The sequence below is a fragment of the Canis aureus genome, chromosome 20 (genome assembly GCF_053574225.1).
Source record: "Canis aureus isolate CA01 chromosome 20, VMU_Caureus_v.1.0, whole genome shotgun sequence".
NCBI lineage: Eukaryota > Metazoa > Chordata > Mammalia > Carnivora > Canidae > Canis > Canis aureus.
The window spans coordinates 8,802,710-8,821,807 of NC_135630.1; the positions used below are offsets into that span (position 1 = coordinate 8,802,710).

The following is a 19,098-nucleotide window of genomic DNA, read 5'->3' on the forward strand; positions in this document are numbered from 1 at the left end:
ATTCTTGGGCGACCGTGTGCAGGTGTGGGGGGACCTGTCCCGTGCCCCCGGGGTCCCAGAGTGTGCCGTGAGGGCTGCGGCCACGAGGCCGGTGGGACGGGGCCGAAGGGAGGCTGGGAGGCTGCGGGGAGGCAGGTGCTCGGCCCGTCTGCCCGGGCGCGCAGTTGATGGGGCGCTGTCGCGGGGCCTGCAAGTGCTGAGCCATCAGCCTTTGGTCTTGAGGACGCTGTTGCCACACGGATGCCACGCTGACTTCCTTGGCGCTGCGCCAGCGGCCCCGGTGTCCTACTAACCTGCCTGCGGAGCCCAGCGACTAGAGAGCCTGGGGCTTCCTGAACGCCGGGTGAGGGGTGAAGCGGGGGACTGGGGGCTCTGAACCGGTTCTGGTGGACTTCGGAACCACGGCAGAGCGCGTGCAAAGCACGTGTGACTTAAGTGTTTTGATCCCTCATTCTCAAAGAGCACGGAGCATGTCACCCCTCGTGCATTCACGAAGGTTCCACGGAACCTAGGATTTTAGACCCAGAAGAGGTGTTGGTGATCGTGAAGGCTTTTGTATTTTACCCGTGAGGAAACTGAGGCCAGGGCGCTCGTGCGATTTCTCGGAGCTAGGGAGGCACGGCCCAGGACTGGAACCGGAGCCCTGACCCCCACCCCGGGCCACCCCGAGGCTGCTGCTTCCAGTGGGCGGTGGGACGCTTAGATGCTCACCTAATACGACAAGTCAGGCTGAGGAGAGGCCCCTGGAGGGCTCGGTTCACTGTCCCTTGCCGCCCAGGAGACTGGCGTGCTTCCTCATCTACACTTTATCCACACAATTAATCAATTTCCACAGTTTGTGCAAAACGCCACGGCAGGCACCGCAGGATGGGGTGAGCGGGGCAGAGGCCTTTCTTTTCTTTGGTTGCCAGAGAGCCGGCTGGCCTTGTGGAGAGAAAGGAAAGGGGAAAAGAAAGAGAAAGAAGATTACAGAGCTGCCCGGAAACAAAAACAAGAGGAAAAAATAGAACTAAACACATGCGTTAGGTGCGAAGTGCTCCAGGGGGGTTATGTGTATGATAAAGACCTTGCTGCGTGGTCTTTAGCAGCCCGGGCGGATGGCAGGTGCCCTGCGACTGTTCCGCGGGGGCTGGAGGGGGTGACGACAGGCCCCTTCCCCTGCCTTTTCCACGTCGCTCGGGGTTCCTCCCCTGTCCCCACGCGGTGTAGGGGGAATCACAGCAGCTGCGAGGAAGCCCCGTGCACGACAGAGAGAGACGAGGTCGCCAGCCTCCTGCCGCTGGCACCCGCCGAGTCCCCCGCGGTTTCCCCAGGGCACGAGGTGTGTTGTACTTGCCCAGGCGTATTTGACAGGCAGCGTGGCCTCGTGGGAATAAGACGAGCCTTTATTTTTATATATATAGCCTCTGAGAAGCCCATCTTCCTGTGCTGGAAGCATCTATGTAGGTCATTAGAAATGAGTGGCTTGTGCCCTGAGCTGAGTGGCACAGAGCTAGGAGGCGCATGCAGGCTGCTGTTGGAGAGTCAGGCCGAGACCCCCCCCCGCGGTCCCCGCCCCCCGCGAGCAGCAGGTGTGCCAGGTGCTCCCCAAGGGACCCGCATGGCAGTGACCGCGAGCGGAGCGCAGAAGGCCGCCCAGTGCACCCAGCACCCCCGTGGGGCAGACCCGGCCAGTGTGCGTGGAGTGGGAGGGCGGGCTGGGGGCCTCCGGGATGGGTCCAGACTCCGAAGGGGCATCCGGGGCTTGGGCCCAGCCCGCGGGCTGGAGCCAGGTGCTGGTCACGGGGAACGCGTTCCTCTTGTGAAAACCGGTCCACCTCGTGCTGTGTGCACCTGCCCGGACGAACCTCACGCCTCTGCGCAGCGCTTCGGGCCTTAACACGGCCTTCCTCAATGCTGCCACGATGTTTCATTGTCTCTCCCCGTGTCACCTCCCTGCCCTCGCTGTCTGTCGTTCCAGCAGCTGCAGCAGACACACCTGCCCCGCCAGCACCTCCAGCAGCAGCGGAGCCCGTACCCAGTGCAGCAGGTCAATCAGTTCCAAGGTGAGGCTGCCCACCCCTTGCATTGTATACCCCCTGGCTGTGAAGTGTACATGCCTGTGTCGCCAGTGGCATCGCCCTCTGGGCGGGGTTTGTGTTCGGGTCATATTAAAAATACTTAAAGGAAAAAATAATAATAAAAATAAAAATACTTAAAGGCAGAGGGTCTCCATCAGTCAGAAGATGCACCTTGGGAGCCCCCTCCTGTGCCATGCATTCCCCGTTCTGGCGGCTGGGTCACACACAGGCCCCGGTGGGCCTCACGGGGGGTCAGAGTGGCTGCAGGGGGCTAGGCTGGGGCAGCCGTTCTTGACCAAACCTACGGAGGTCTTTCCGTAGTTTGATAGGCAGTAAGGACATACTGGCCCCCGGTTGGTTCAAGATCTGCTCTCGGGGAGCGTGGGAGGAACAGCCCTGTGTCACACCTCTCCTGTGAGATGTGACTTTTCTTTTTTTTTTTTTTTTTTTTTTTTTGAGATGTGACTTTTCTAAGAGAAATATTGGGGATGGGTTGGGGTTGGTTGCATTTTTTTTTTCTTTTTTTTTTTTAACCTCGTTTGCTTTCTTTTTTTTTTTATTTTATTTTATTTATTCATGAGAGGCACAGAGAGAGAGAGAGAGAGGCAGAGGGAGAAGTAGGCTCCATGCAGGGGGCCCCAAGCAGGACTTGATCCCGGGACCCTAGGATCACTTCCTGGGCTGAAGGCAGACGCTCAACCACTAAGCCACCCAGGCATCCCAAACCAATGATTTCTATTAAGAACTAATTAAAAAAAATGAAATCCTCTAAACCCAGCATAGCATCCCTTGACTTTTCTAGGTTCATAACTCATTCATTATCTTTTGGAATAAAGGGACCCACCGAAATTTAATACTTCTTCTGTATTTCGAATTATTCTGTATGCTTTGGGTCCAGTTTAAAAGTTCTACTCTGAACTTTTCTAAAATCCCACCCCCTAGGTAATCAACCTAGAAATTTAGCTGTACTTAATATAAGCAGCCGGTGACATTGTAGGGTCCCTGAGCTGATTTTTATACACTTTTTTCTTTTCTTTTCTTTTTTTTTTTTTTTACTCCCTTCCCTATTTTATTTTACTAACACCTTAGATATCATAATGTTATGTATCTGGGAAAATAGCAAATTGGTAGATAAGAAGTATTGTCCTTGGAGAGTTCTGTTAGGAATAACTTGCATGAGAACCTCCACGCATTCTCACCACTACACATTTCAAAGGTTTAATGACTATCTTTCTCTTATTGAGTTTTATGCCTCTGGGCAATGTTACATGCCTATGGAGAAATGCTTATTTTTCACAAATACAGGCTTCCTGTGAGTGAAAAAGGAAAACAGACCCTTTTAAGAAAAAATTGCACATGATCTCTATTTGAATATGGAGGATTTTCTTTGACATTGTTACGTTAACCAGTGGACAAGAAAATTAATTTGAGTACAGTGTCCCACAATAATACCTGTTTTGGCTAAAAATAAAAGAAGAAAAAATTAGTCTATTATTTAACATATATAGTAATCAGATAAAGACAAGGTAGTTCTCTGGGCACATTTGCATTTTTTTCTCTATATATTTTTAAAAGCATAAAACTAGATGAATAAAAGTGTTTTGCTTTCTCCTTGGGATAAAAATAAGATGCTGATTGCTGGTTTTAGAGATTCTTTTTTTTTTTTTTTTTTTTTTTAAGATTTTACTTCTTTATTCACGAGAGACACAGAGAGAGAGGCAGAGACACAGGCAAAGGGAGAAGCAGGCTCCATGCAGGGACCCTGATGCAGGACCTGATTCCAGGACCCAGGGTCATGACCTGAGCCAAAGGCTCCACCACTGAGCCACCCAGGCGTCCCTTGATTGCTGGTTTTAAAATGCCCCCTTTTAAAAAAAAATAAAATAAAATAAAATGCCCCCTTTTGTTTTTCTTAAGAGTTCCACCTAGATAAGACAGTCATCGTATATAAAAATAGAGGTTGGCTTGGATTAAGGCTTCAATACCTCTTAAAAGGCATTGCAGCATTTCTGTCCTCTGAAGAGAGGCACCTATATCCCACTCACCAAAGTAGCCCAGACCATCTCCAGTCCCTCAACATAGCGTTTATAAACATACAAGAAAAATGTCCAAAATATGAAAGTCTTTTTGTTTCCAGCAGCTCATCAGCCTGTTTATGTAATTTGGGTCTAGCCAATCAGTCTCTGAGTCAGCAATATTTTCTCCTTAAATTTTTTTTATAAACAACTCAATAACCCATTTCACCACAGTTGATCAGATTGGCCATGCAGTCAATACAGATTTAGTCGTTAAGGTCACAAAACTTCGTAACAAGATTACAAATTGCAATATAGACTTCCATCCAGTGTTTAACAGGAACTTTTGATTTTTTTTTAAATCACTTAGATATAATGAAGCTTAAAACAGAAAACTGAAACATTTCTAGAGCTCTCCCCCCAGCCCTTCCAGCTTTGCCCACAGAAACCATTTCATTTCTCAATGCAGCATGATATTGATCTCAAGCCACAAAAACTTAAGTTATAATGAAAATTCCCATAATTTTCTTTCTTAAAGAAAGAAAGAAAATATGGAGACATATGTGCTGCCCAAAAATCAATAACCCCATCAGGAAGATAGAAACACACTTACTGCCCAGGTGCCAGGCTTAACAAGCTTACACTGTTCTCATCTGGTTTCTCAACCCAGTTCCAGGTAGTATCGCATTTGCTTATAATATCGATTGGCTCCCATGCTGCATCTTTTTTAAGTGTCCAAAAAAAAAAAAAACTATTTTTCTTTGTCTCATAGACTTAATCATTAGCAGGGACACAGGAAAAAAAACTCATTTTTGTGCACCTCCTAGCCCTTTACAACATTGACCAGAGTTCTGAGGGTGACATTTCTATTCTCTTGGCTGGAGAATCTGGAAATTTCCTAGGACCATGTAAAGAGGGACTCACTGTAATGCCTAATTAGAGTTAAAGGAGTTGGCATTCATACTCTGGCCAACTTTTAAACATCATTAAAACCATGTTAGCCATCTGCTAAGAGAAATAGTGCCTATTTGAAGGAGTTGAGTGGACTTGGCTGCAGAAATGCAGAAAGTCGGGGCACCTGGGTGGCTCAGTGAAGCATCTGCCTTCAGCTCAGGTCATGATCTCGGGGTCCTGGGATCGAGCCCCACGTCGAGCTCCTTGTCCTGCGGGGAGCCTGCTTCTCCCTCTGTCCCTGCCTCCCTTTCTTTCTCTGTCTCTCATGAATAAATAAATAAAACCTTAATAAAAAAAAAAGAAATGGATAAAGTTCACTGCTGAGGAACAAGAAACAGGATGATTTCTTTTTCTAGCTCAGGAAGCTGGCCAGTTTGCACGGACAGGTTATGATTCAGAGAATCTGGAGCATGTGGAAATCTATAGAGTGGATCCAAAAAATGTCCCATCTGTCGAAACAGCTTCATAGCAGAAGCGGTGGCCTTTAACCTCTCGAATCCTGCTCGAGTCTGAAGGGAAATTAGTGTAATGCTCTTTATTGATAGTATTCTCTACTGAACCATGTTCCGCTTCACAAAGAGAAGACACAAAGTGGTCAGCCGTTTCTTCTTAATCTAGCCCAGGAGGTGAATTCCCTCTCACCTCCAAGAATAATGGGATCTGATTGGTTGAGGAGGGCATCATAGCAAGATGAGTGAGAAACAATTTGCTTTTCAGATGTGAACAATAATAGCAGAGTATATCAAGCCAACTACAAAAGCGTGGGTCCTGTACATCTCTATTTTCGCGTGTCTGTTTATAGGAGTTAGCAGTGGTTACCTCTGGGTGGGGGGTTTCAGGTAACTTCAGTTTTCATCTCTGTACTTTTCGATAGTTTCTGAATTTTTTTTTACGATCACCGTATGTTATAGAAGAATGACTGTTGCTTACTAAGGACTTATCATCAGAGTAGACCCTTTCCGGTGGAAGTGTTTGTCATGCCTGAAGACAATCCCAACAACACGTAAGTTGTTGATGGCGAGGAGTGAACGGGTATGTCTTACTCTCCCCTGTAGGTTCTCCCCAGGATATAGCAGCCGTGAGAAGCCAGGCAGCCCTCCAGAGCATTCGAACGTCACGGTTGATGGCACAGAACGCAGGCATGATGGGCATGGGGCCCTCGCAGAACCCGGGGACCATGGGCACGGCCCCAGCCCAGTCGGAGATGGGACTGGCCCCTTACAGCAACCCGCCTACCAGCCAGCCGGGAATGTACAACATGAGCACAGGAATGACCCAAATGTTGCAGCACCCAAACCAAAGTGGCATGGGCATCGCACACAGCCAAGCCCAGGGGACAAGGCCGCCCGCCTCCGGGCCAGGGGTGGGCATGGTGAGTGGTTTTGGGCAGAGCATGCTGGTGAACTCGGCCATGGCCCAGCAGCACCCGCAGATGAAGGGGCCGGTGAGCCAGGCCCTGCCGAGGCCCCAGGGCCCGCCCCGGCTGCAGGGCATCCTGGGGACCGTCCAGCAGGGGACACAGGGCTGGCAGCAGAGGAGCTTGCAGGGGGTGCCCGGGAGGACTAGTGGGGACCTGGGCTCCTTCAACAACGGCGCCGGCTACCCGCTGCAGGCTGGCCAGCCGCGGCTGAGCAAGCAGCACTTCCCGCAGGCGCTGGGCCCCGTGGTGGACGCGGCCGCGGGCGCCCCCAGGCCCCTCGCCCCGGCGGCCGCAGGTCGGCAGGTGATGCCCGCGCTCCCGGGGCAGCAGGGCGGCGGCCAGGCCAGGCCGATGCTCCTGTCCGGCCTGGGCCAGGGGGTGCCCGGGCTGCCGCCGTTCGGCCCGCCCCCGGCGCCGCAGCAGGTGCCCAGCGGCGGCTTCGGCCCGGGCCAGGCCTACGAGCGGAACCCCCCGCAGGACGGGCCCTACGGCTTCGGCGGCGACGCGGCCGCGGCTCCGTTCCCCGGGCTCCCCGACGGCGCGGACCTCGTGGACTCCATCATCAAGGCGGGGCCGGGGGACGAGTGGATGCAGGAGCTCGACGAGCTGTTCGGGAACCCCTAGCCGGGGAGCCCCAGGAGCCCGCGCGTGACAGGGAAACAGGCTGTCGAGCCGGCCCCGGTTTTGTTTCGTCGACCCCGTAAACTGAGCAGAACTGCAGCCGGCCGACCGGGAGAGCGCCGGGTGCCCCGCCGGGCCCGGGCCTGCTCCCCCCGCTCCCCGCGGCCATCGGGCCAACCGCGCCGCGCCGGGCCGCCGCACGGAGGGAGACGCGGTGGAGGCAGGTGCGGCAGGTGCGGCAGGAGGGGCAGGAGGCCAACCCTCCCGGAGCTGCCCAGCCCCAGGTAGAGGCAGATGGGGTAGGTGGGGCAGGTGGGGCAGGTGGGGCAGGCGGCCGGCCCTCCGGGAGCTGCTCAGCCCCAGGTGGAGGCAGGTGAGGCAGGTGGGGCAGGAGGCCGGCCCTCCGGGAGCCGAGGCCGCCGGTCAGGGTCAGGCGCCAGGACTCACTGTATGGGGGCGTCAGCCGAGGCCGGGGACAGGTCCCGGGAGGCCTGGCTGCTGCCCGGTGCTGGCCCTCAGGAGCCCCTCACACGGACCCGGGGGGGGTGCGCCCCAGAGCGGGGTGCCGTGTCCCGCAGGTGCACCGAGGCCATCCCGCCTCCCCCACAGCACTGCCCCGGCGCTTCGGGCCTCCGCCCCATCCTGCCCCGGCTGGTCCACGTAGACGCTGGCAGATAAAGCTTTTGCGTTGGGGGGCCTGGAACAGAACGGATGCGGGAACTTCGATGAGGCCTGGGATGCGAAGGCGGCACTGGAGTCGGCCCCCCGACGGTGGCTGGGGGGCAGCTCTCCGGCCCGGCAGGCAGGCCGGCCCTCTGAGCTCCCCGGTGAGCTGCTGTGAGCCCCCGTGAGGCCCGCCCAGGGGCACCCACGCTGGCCCCCCGTAGAAGCAGCCCAGGGGCGATGCTGCGAAGCTGGCCTCGCCAGAAAGCCCAACCCAGAACACTGGGGGACAAGGAACTGCTAAGTCACTTGCTCCACCTGACACGTCTGGACAATAAACAGGAGGAAGACACGGCTCCTTCCACGGGGGCAAAGTCCTCCGCTCCAAGAGCCCGTACAGGTGTCCTCTCTGGGACTCTCTCCCGTCCCCCGGCAAGGTCTGTGCGAGGCTTGGGCAGCCTGGGCTCCGGAGCCCGAGGCCCTCGCAGCCTCTGCAGGCCTTGTGGCCTCATCCTCGTCTAGAGAACTGGGGGGGCCAGTGCTCGGCCCCCACCACATGCTCGCTCCCTGCGTGTCCCAAAGCCTGGCTCCCTCTGGGGCCCACTCAAGGGGGGCTGAGGCGGGGGCTCCGTGGAAGGCGGGGTGCACACACTGCCACTGGCTTTGCTCGCACGTCGAGGTGGTGGATGCACCAAGCCAGGGCGGGCTGGAGGACAGAGGAGGCCCAGACCTGGGCTGTGCTCCTCCTGGGAACAGGTGGTGGCAGCTGACCACGACCTCCTCGCCTGGGAGGGACACCCCGCCATGGAAAGTCTCGAGTAGAAACAGATAAAAACCAAAAAAACAAACAAACGAAGTAAACGAGCAAGACGGAAAACCATTACCTTTATCTGAAAGGTACAGGAAACATAGAAGCAATGATGAGAAACTGGAGGTGGCTGAGGGGGTGCGGGGGGCTCCATTACCTTTTAATAGCTTCCTCCAAATGCTTAGTACTGGGACCAACTCAATAGAGAGGTAGACTTTCATAAGGTTGTTTTGTTTTGTTTTTGTTTTTGTTTTTACTACGGTGCTGATGTATATGTAATGTCTAAAAAAAAAAGTTATTTGTAAATAAGTTTTTACAATACTGCAGATATCACTGGGTCTACTATCTGTAAAAAATATACATATAAATATATATATACTGTTTGTTTAAAATAGAGTATTTTTATTTCATTCCTTAACTCATCATCACAGCAGTGGTATATTGCACTTCAGATGACATCTAATGACTAATTTGTACTGTATGACCTATGGCAACTTGCTCCATTTTATTCAGATTTTTCTAGTTTTCTGTTTTTACTTTGTACATTGAGCATTGCTTATTTCCTTTTAAGAAATGTACAGAACTCTGAAATGTAGAAATGAAGTGATGTTGACATACCACTTTTAAAGAAAAGAAAACAAATAAAAGATCATTATCTGAATCAACCCAAAGCATAGTTTATTTTAGGATTGTCACTGGATCTCCCACCTAAATTCAACAGATATACAATGCCTGGGTTTTAGTTGATTAACTGCAGTTCTTGTCTCAAAATTCTTGATATCATTCAACCTTTATTTAACAGTGGAGATCAATCATTTCCAGTCACTTTAATTCAACCACATAACTAAAACTTTCAAACTTTGCAACCCGAGGGATGTAGCAAAGGGAAGAAAAAAGTTAGCGTTGAAAGGAACCTACTGAAGTCCCTCCCATTTGTAGATTCGTGCTGAAACAACTCAGTTTTTTTTTTTTAAGATTTTATTTATTTACTCATGAGAGACACACACAGAGAGAGGCAGAGACACAGGCAGAGGGAGAAGCAGGCTCCATGCAGGGAGCCCGACGTGGGACTCGATCCCAGAACTCCAGGATCACACCCTGGGCCGAAGGCAGGCGCTAAACCGCTGAGCCACCCAGGGATCCCCACAATTCAGTTTTCAACTGGTTCATTCAGATGATTTAGAAAATTGATGATAAAATTTTCATTAAAAAAAAAGGGCTGCCTGGGTGGCTCAGTGGTTGAGCATCTGCCTTGGACTCAGGGTGTGATCCCGGGTCCAGGGATCAAGTCCCGCATTGGGCTCCCCACAGGGAGCCTGCTTCTCCCTCTATGTCTCTGCCTCTGTCTCTCATGAATAAATAAAAATCTTTAAAAATAAATAAATGGAAGAAAGAAGGAAGAAACCTCAAGGAATATATGGAAGGGAAAGTAACACAGGGGCCTTGCCCCACTATAGTGGACACCGCCTGTGCACGCACCCACGCACATACCCCATGGACACCTCATTTCCACCAGCCCTGGCCGCATCTCTCTCCGAAGGACCGCCCTGGGCCCGGGCCTGGCTTTGCCTGCACCATCTACAGGTTATTGGGGATGGTAAGAAGTGTACATTTCTCCAGATCCACGGGAGTCAGTGACCCACTAGTGCTAGAGTGTGAGGACGGGGTCAGGTAGCCTGGATGAGCTCCAAGGTAGGATGTAGGTTCTAGAGCCCCGCTGTGGGATCGGGCAAAGGCTGGGACTTTGCCTCTAGTTGCCCCTTACCTGGCTTCTCGCCCTTCCCCACTCTGTTCTGATTACCCTCCTGGGGGCCCTCCGTTGGTGAATCACACACATGTGACTCCACCCCTCCCCTTCTAGGAGACTTGACTTAAGACTTCCCATCAAACTGGAAAAAGCATAGTCAAACGACACGATTCAAAACCATCTGGGTTAAGCAGCAAAATAGGCCACAAGCACGGAATAAAATCATCATCAAAAACAGACCCAAAACAGGGATCCCTGAGTGGCTCAGTGGTTTAACACCTGCCTTCAGCCTGGGCGTGATCCTGGAGACCCGGGATCGAGTCCCATGTCGGGCTCCCTGCATGGAGCCTGCTTCTCCCTCTGCCTGGGTCTCTGCCTCCCTCTCAATCTCTCTCTCTCTCTCTCTGTGCGTCTCTCATGAATAAATAAATAAGATCTTAAAAAGAAAAGAAAAAAAAAAACAGACCCAAAACAAAGGTGAGTTTTAATGCGTACCAACCAAGACGAAGACGAAGACTGCAGTGGACGAAGAGGCCAGCCCTCCCCCCAGGGGCCTGGGGTTCAGGGCTGGAGGGAACAGTGGGACGCCAGGCTCTGTGCCAATGAGGCTCAGCACTCCTGCAGGTAACAGGAGGTTGAAGGATGAACGGATTCGGGCGGTAGGGGCAGGAGGGTGGGAAGGCTGATAAACAGAAGAGTGCAGTACTTAGTCTAGTCCCGAGTAACTAAAACCACACGTTTTCATTCACACGAAAGTGTGTTGTGCACTGGACGAACGGCAGCCCCTTCTCCTTCGGAACGACTCCTAGTAAGTAATCTTAGGGACCTATTTACAATCCGCAAATCCCAGTGCGGTAAGTGTGTGAAGGGGGAAGAAGCAGAAAGTAGACATCTACCCAGGAAGCCACGAAGCATCTGTCCCAGTGAGAAAGATGTATTTTAGTGCTGAAAGTTAAGGAGTGCCCAGAAGCATCAGGTGAGCTCTCTCACCTGAGGAGCCTGTGACCATTCTTTTCAAGGAAAATTGGAGACAAAGAGCAAAAAACAAATGACCTGGTATTTTTCCGTATTAACAAATACGGCACCCACCACCAACCCTGTAAAGGGGGAGGGGAAGTGCCTGGGAAGGGAACAGGGCTACTTGTTTGTATGCCCGGCCCTGTATCATTTTATTTTTTTGTTTTTTTCCCCCTCTTCTCTCTTCAGTTTTGTCCTCTGGTCTCTTTTTAAGTTCCAAGGACATCTGACTCCCACTCTGGTGTCTCCTGGGTAAGCTACCACAACCTGTCTGATTTCATGCAACAGGTGGAGGCAATTATGGCAGCATCCACACAAGTGGGGCCCAAGTGACCCTGCCATGCCCCGGACAGCTGCTAGGCCACCGCTCATGCTGCGGCCCCATCAGTCCCACAGATCCCAAAGCAAGCATGTAGTGCTCAATTTAAAAAAAAAAAAAACTTCAGAGCTGAAACCAAAAATCTGATTTTAGGTTTTAACTTCTTAGAAATGATCTTTAAACTTTTCATTATGAACATTCTATTGGACAGAAAAGTAGACAGTACGATGAATAACCACACACCTGCCTCAGTTTAGAAACTAATACTTTGCCATATGTGCTTTACATACATACTTTGCAGAACCATTTCAAATAAGTTATACCCGTTCAGCTACTTCACCCCTCAACCCCTCAACAAGCAGCTCCCAAGAATTAGGACATTCTCTTCCTTAGCTACAAGATCGTTATCACACCTCACACAATTAACATTAATTCCCTAATATCATCTAATTCTCACTTTATATTCAGATTGTCCCAATTGTCTCCCAAATGTCTTCCACAGCTGGGTTTGTTGTTGTTGTTGTTGTTGTTTGTTTTTTTTCCAACCAGGATTTGATCAAGGATCTCATATTGCCATTTGGTTTTTATGCCTCTTAAGACTCTTTTTAATATAGAATAGTTCCCCATCCCTTTTTTCATAACATTTTCTTGAGACAACCTGATTTCTAAAAATAAACCCCATGAACTCATTAATATACAAAACATATATATATAACTCTCAGATCGGAAACTCACATCTCTCAGGCCAGTGTGTTTCCTCCTTGTAGCCAAATTTATAGGAATTAAAATAAGAGGTTGCCTTGGTGACAATAGAATTAGAACAAAGGAAATAAATTTTATGATTCAGATGTCTACGGATACAAAGCTCTGATATCCTAGTGCACCCATCTTTTTCCACAAGTTTTCAGCTAAATTCTGTGTGTGTGAACTTGTAGTTTACCCTTTTATTTTTTTAAGATTTTATTTATTTGAGAGAAGAGCATAAGCAGAGGGAGTGTCTGAGGGAGAGGGAGAAGCAGACTCCAGGCTGAGGACCTGGTCAGGACCCCAAGGGTCATGACCTGAGTGGAAGGTAGACGCTTGACCTTGACCCCCTGAGACACCCAGGTGCCCTTGTAGTTTACCTTTTTAAATAGCTCCAATTCAGATGCAAAATAGAAATTGTTTATAGATCTTAAAGTGTAGGATTGGGGCAGTTGTGTTTTGCCCCCATTTCCTATGGATATGATTATGCAGTAATTGTTCTTGAGGGTCAAACATTTGCACTCTTTCTTCCTTGTCTTCCACGTGTAAAACAATTAAAGTGTCAAGTCACCAGAACTGATCAGAATACTAAAAAGTAAAAAAGACCATAGAAACACAGCATTTGGGGCACCCGGGTGCTCAGTGGTTGAGCATCTGCCTTTGGCTCAGGTTGTGCTCCCAGGTATTGGGATCGAGTCCCGCATCGGGCTCCCCGCATGGAGCCTGCTTCTCCCTCTGCCTGTGTCTCTGCCTCTCTCTCTCTCTCTGTCTCTCATGAATAAATAAATAAAATCTTAAAAAAAGAAAGAAAGAAAGAAAGAGACACAGCATTTTAGAGTGAGCAACAACCCCATTTTGCCCAGGGAAAGCAGAGGCAGAGAGCCAGAGTGCTGCAGCAGCATGGCCTACAAGTGCTAGAAGAGGAACAGTGTGGTCTGGCTCTGGTCTTCACTTCTTCACTACACCCCCCCCCCCCGCCCCATTGATGAGGTGCCTTATGCCAGGCAAACAGCCAGTGAATGGAGGGAACCTGATATCCCCATTCCCAGATCACGATGTTCTCAGGGCATTTGGAATATTTAGTACTGCTCTTTGGGAGTCAAGGGCTTGTCCTATCTTCCCCCCTATTCTGGAGACACTAGTTTTTAAATGCCTTTATTTCATTTTCTGTTATTCATCGTCTTTAAAACTTCTTCTGTAGCCACACAAAAAAAGAAAAGTCCCAATAGACAGCGTCTTGAAGATGCCTGCAACAGCCTCAAGGCTGTCCACTTGCTTTAGAAGAATTGACAGAGAGCCCTTTTCCTGACGTTAAAATGTGTCCTATGTGCTCATAATTCCCAATTTCCTAAAGTACCTGAAGACTGTGAGGTGAACTCATTCCCACTTTACAGATGAGGAAAGTAAAGAAGGGTCATTTGCACCGTGCCACACAGTGACTGCATCTCTGTGTCACAACAGCTGCGGGCCCCAAGTCCCATGTGACACAGGACAGCTAGCATCCTCGCTATCACTGCACACAGTCTCTGGATGGTTCCTTAAAAATGATAGGCCTTAAAAAAAAAAAAAAAAAAAAAAGATAGGCCTCTTTTTTTTTTTTTCTTTTCGTTTTTTCTTTATCAAGAACATTCCGCAACCAGATTCATTTTGTGCTATTAGTCAATGGCTCTTCTCTGGCTACTCCACACATCTGCCTGACTTCCCCCACACGCAGCCATCTGTTGCTTTCCTACCACCAATAAAGTGAGCTTGGCTCCTTATTAGCATCCGTCAGGGGAGAAGTGGTCTTAGGGGCAGGTGACCATGGTGGTCCCACAGGAAGCCCAGCTCATGGTCGGGCTGTTTATTCCCCACCTAAGCAATCATGACTTCAGCATGCACTTCAAAAGCCAGGGCTCTGTGCACTTCCACTGAGGGTACGGCTCGATCCCCTCATAGCCGACTTTAATTCTTAAGCAGGAAATGTCTTCTCTACAGGGTATGTTCCTACAAAGCCATTTCAAGGAAAACAAAGTAAAGATTTTTCTTTTTAAAAATTTATCAAGTGACCCCATATAACCTTCAGAGTGGAAATAGCTTCTGCAAGCCTTTGGGCAAAGGAAGGGGGGAACATTAGAAGTGTCTCAGTTTCTTGATGACATTGAGGTCCAGGTATTCATCCAGAAAGCTGTTTGCAATCCCCAAGGCTCCCAGGACTGTCAGCAAGGCCAGACACCCCAGACTCAGCCGGAAACCGGTGATCCTGCAGGACAGACATGTGGCAGAGAGTTGATAACTAGCTGCAGGGATGAAGGGAGGTGTCCTGAGGTAGGCTGGACCTCTATGCTTTTGCCATTTGGAAATCTTGATTCATCACATAAATTGAAGAGGATGCCTAGCCACAGAGGTTAGTTGGCTCCTTTGAACATTCAAAGGATGATCAAGACTGGGCAGGATTATTTGCTTTGCAACTTTTTGGAGATAGTGCACAATTCTTGCAAGAATTTAAAGTATGGCGGCCACGAGCGCACATCCAGGGCATAGTTTGCACTTGAGGCTCCCATCTCACACCTGGCTGTGCATGGCACACAGGTCACTCGTGCCATCGCGGCCTTCGGAGCAGTCACTATCCTCAGGAACACGCACACACCTAAGTCAGACTCCATCCTGCTACTCTTTGCCTAAACACCCAATTTGTAGGTTCTCCTTACCTTTTCTTAGCTGCTTCTGAATATCCCCAGAAATACTGGTGACGGGCGTATATGTACACCAGACCGAGACAAGTAGCAAAAACTAGAGAGAAAATAGAGAAGACACGGAATATGATGGCGGGCTCTCAAAATGCATGAAAACAGAAAATGCTTGCAGAACATGCACGTGTCCTGAATACCCAAACAGCTCCAACAATTCAATCGTGAAAAGAAAATAACTTAATTCTTTTAATGCGCAAAATATTTGAATAGATAATTAATGCAGGAAGATGAGCAAGGGACCCATAAGCACACGAGAATTTTTTCAACATTATTTAACTGCAGTCAGTATCGGCAAACTGCATCTTAAGACCACGATGGGATGACACCGCTGCATACTCCCTGGAATGGCTAGAACTTAAACAGACCAACAACATAAAATTTTGGCCCATACATTATTAGGGGGAATGAAAAATAGTACAGCCACTCGGGGAAAAGTTCTGGTAGTTTCTGATGGAGCTAAGCATACTTTTGACCCAGCAATCCCATGCCTACCTATTTACCCAAAAGAAATGAAAGCACGTGTCCATAACAAGACTTGTACAGAATGTCCATTGCAGCTTTATTCATAATGGGAAAAATGGAAAGAGCCCGGAAACCTACCAACAGGAGAGTGGATGACCAAACTGAGATAATCATCCTACAGAACAGCGCTCGGCAATGAAAAGACATGGGCACTTGCAACAACATGGTGAGTCTCAACATCTTGCTGAGTGAATACGGCGTTGCCCAAGAGTACATACTATATGATTCCAACTATGTAAAGTTCTAGAATGGGCAAAACTAAACTATGATGAAAAAGACCAGAATAGTGTTTGCCTCTGAAGATGTCTGGCAAGCAGGGGCATAAGAAGACTTTCTAGGGGCATCTGGGTGGCTCAGTCGGTTAAGCATACAGCTCTTGGTTTCAGCTCAGGCCATGATCTCAAGGTCACAAGGTCGAGCCCCATATTGAACTCCACATTCAGCACGTCTAATGACTTATCTCTTTCCCTCTGCTCCTTCCCCTCTTTGCTTGCTCTCACTCCCCCAAATAAATAAATATAGAAAAAAAAACTTAAAAAAACAAAACCCCTTTCTGAGATCCTGAGCAGGGTGCACGTTTGAAACACCCCATCTAATGGCTTAACTCCCACGAAGCCAATGAGACCTCTTCAGGCCAATTAACAGGCAACTTAATTTTTCATGGGAAAGAATGGAAAATTATGACAAAAAAATCCTTTTCTGATGGTTGGGGCCGCCTTATTCAGCCCACCTCAGTGAAATCCAGAGGGTCAAATAGCAGAGCTGGAGCCCCATCCTCAAAGGCACTTTTCTGATTAGCTGTTAAAGGCCACCTCACCTGACAAGGAACAACTGCCTCTGTTCATGCCCTCAGGGAACAAAAACATGAGCTGGACTAGAGTTAGGCAGTCTCTCTCTGAAGGACATTTTATCTGAGATCCTTCAGTTGACAGTAAAAATTACATGAAGACAAGGATGGGGCTGCCTTTGAAAGCAGCAGGACTGGGGTTTATTGAAATCGTAGCAACCAGTCGTCAGAGGTGAGGTAAGTTATCAGAAAGCAAGAGAGACTGAATTTGTCCAACTAGGGTAGCTGAGGCTGCTCCGCCCCCCTGTTGAAGAAGGGGGGACGCCTTCCGCTCACCAAGGATATTCCCAGCCAAACAGAAGGTAGAGGCCTACAGAGTTGCAAACTCAAGAGAAGGTGCGTGTGTTATTGGGAAGATGCTTACAGACTCTGCCTGTACTTGAGAGCCAATTTTCTCCTACACTCAAGAAAGTTAAGGTGGACAAATGACTTACCCCGTGATTTAGTTTCCTCCCCTGTAAAGTACGCACTAATTATAGAACCTACCTCATAAGAAGGTTTTTAGTCCTTATATACCCGATATGGTGGAGAGGTTCAAAAATCTATAACATGACCTGGCACATAGTGAATGCTCAATAAATAACAGCTATGATAATTAGAGTGAATTGCTGCAGATAAACTAGAACGAAGGGATCAGATTTGAAGACAGAGCTCATGTCATTTCTATCCAGGAAGGCCCAGCATACAGTTTGTTCCAAGTTTTTGTTTTTTTTTTTTTTGTTTTTTGTTTGATTACTGAATTAAATTGAAGTGAAGCCAAAGTTAGCTTACCTGCAGAGCAGTACTCTTTGATGCACACAAACATAGATTTTTTTTTTTAAGATTTTATTCATTCATTCATGAAAGGCAGAGAAAGAGTGAGGCAGAGACACAGGCAGAGGGAGAAGCAGGCTCCACGCGGGGAGCCCGATGCAGGACTCGATCCCGGGACCCTGGGATCACGACTTGAGCCAAAGGCAGTTGCTTAACCGCTTAGCCACCCAGGCACCCATGGATAATTTCATTTAAAACAATTTCTGGGATCAGTACATGTATGGCTGCACATCTGTTCTTTCAGGGTTCTAAGAACCACAGTCATTATTAGAACAGAGTGGACCGTATTTTTAAATTACCTTGATTGGGCAGCCTGGGTGGCTCAGCGGTTTAGCACTGCCTTCAGCCCAGAGCCTGATCCTGGAGACCCAGGATCAAGTCCTGCATCAGGTCCCTGCATGGAGCCTGCTTCTCCCTCTGCCTGTCTCTCTCTCTCTCTCTCTCTCTCTGTGTGTGTGCATCTCATGAATAAATAAATAAAATCTTTAAAAAATAAAAATAAATAAATTACCTTGATTGAAATACCATCCAGCCATCCACAATGTAACCAGAAATATGGGGTAAAACTCCACACAGTTTTGTCTGCAGGAAAAAATAAAGACACGGGTTATTTTATGAGAAAACTATACACCAAAGTAGTATGCTTTCATCTGGAGGCAAATGCCCAACCTCTTCTTATAAAAATAATATAAGAATTACATAAAAACTTAGTGTGTTTTCATGTCAAAGGAGTCTTCCAAGATAAGACTCAAAAATTGTTTCAACCTTAGATCACGGCCAAGAATCACTCTCCTCCACGTGAGCCACCAGTGGTGCTAGGAATGAATTCTAGCCCTTTTCCAAAACACAGATCTTGAGATGGCCTTGATTCTAACCCTAAAATGCATTGCATATCTTCTCTAAAGAACCCAGAAAGGAACACGGTTTATATTAATAGGCTTTCTTCCCCAAAATTCTTACATATTCATTGCCTTCCACTTGAGTTCCTCAGCAGTTAAAAAAAAAAAAAAAAAAATGGTTTTAGGTAATTCCCCTAAAATCTCCAGAAGTAAACGAGTATTTTTTCATTCCCGTTTCATGGAGGAAAAAACTAAGTCCTGAGAGCACAAGCTGAGTGATGCCTTGCAGAGAATCAAAGGTACTAGGTCCCCACCAGATTCCAAAGCTCTGTCCTAACAGCAAGTCAAATTGCCTCTATTCATAGAAGACTTGGACGGAAAATTTGATTCTATTTTAAGCAAAATGGAATCGTTCTCTGGGAACTGTAATTCATCTGCACCTAGCAAAGGGAAAAAAGACGAATTATATTCATCCCTCCCATGCTACGCCCCTAAGTGGTCTTGGTTAGGTTGGCTGTGCTCCTTGCTGACAATATTACAACCGGAAAGAACCTTAATGTAACTTGTAATGAGGTCTCGAGTTGATCCTGGTGGAAGCCGCATAGTGCATAGAATCAGAAATGATTCCACATTCTTCCTTAAAGCTTGATTACTTAAGGTTATGAGGCAGTTGGCCCAGAAATAGTTATACTGGTTCTTGAAGAGCTATATCTTCTAACCGAGGTCACCATGAGTGGCTTTCTTTTCTTAATTAAAAAATTTAAAAATAAAATAATAATAATAATAATAATAAATAATAAAAATAAAAATTTAAAAAGTTGTTCTGTTTTGCTTTTTGCCACCACGATGGCGACACAGGTAGGCTCCTGAACTTCCTCCTCCCACGGAGACACTGATTCTACAACCACACGCAGAGCAGTTCCCTCCGAAAGAAATCCCAAACCAGCTGAGTGACTCCTACAGTTTAGGCAAGGAGA

General features: G+C 48.4%; 2 protein-coding genes across 9 annotated transcripts in view; one reads left to right on the forward strand and one right to left on the reverse strand.

Moving 5' to 3' along the window:
- MAML3 (mastermind like transcriptional coactivator 3) overlaps positions 1–9,206 on the forward strand; it is a 406,685-nt gene extending 397,479 nt beyond the window's left edge. For 5 of the 6 annotated variants that reach the window (XM_077860959.1, XM_077860962.1, XM_077860961.1 and 2 more), the window contains exons 4-5: positions 1,961–2,045; positions 6,085–9,206. In XM_077860959.1, the coding sequence (XP_077717085.1) occupies positions 1,961–2,045; positions 6,085–7,073 (1,074 nt within the window). In that variant the 3' untranslated portion in view covers positions 7,074–9,206. The remainder of the gene's footprint in view (positions 1–1,960; positions 2,046–6,084) is intronic. The other variant, XM_077860960.1, reaches the window with a different exon arrangement.
- The window catches only part of MGST2 (microsomal glutathione S-transferase 2), a 38,637-nt gene that overhangs the window by 3,167 nt on the left and 16,372 nt on the right, over positions 1–19,098 (reverse strand). For 2 of the 3 annotated variants that reach the window (XM_077860975.1, XM_077860974.1), the window contains exons 3-5: positions 17,794–17,864; positions 15,059–15,140; positions 14,389–14,610 (exon numbers count right to left, since the gene is read on the reverse strand). In XM_077860975.1, coding sequence (XP_077717101.1) covers positions 14,481–14,610; positions 15,059–15,140; positions 17,794–17,864 — 283 coding nt within the window. In that variant the 3' untranslated portion in view covers positions 14,389–14,480. Of the gene's footprint in view, positions 1–711; positions 925–14,388; positions 14,611–15,058; positions 15,141–17,793; positions 17,865–19,098 lie in introns of those variants that run through there. The other variant, XR_013358715.1, reaches the window with a different exon arrangement.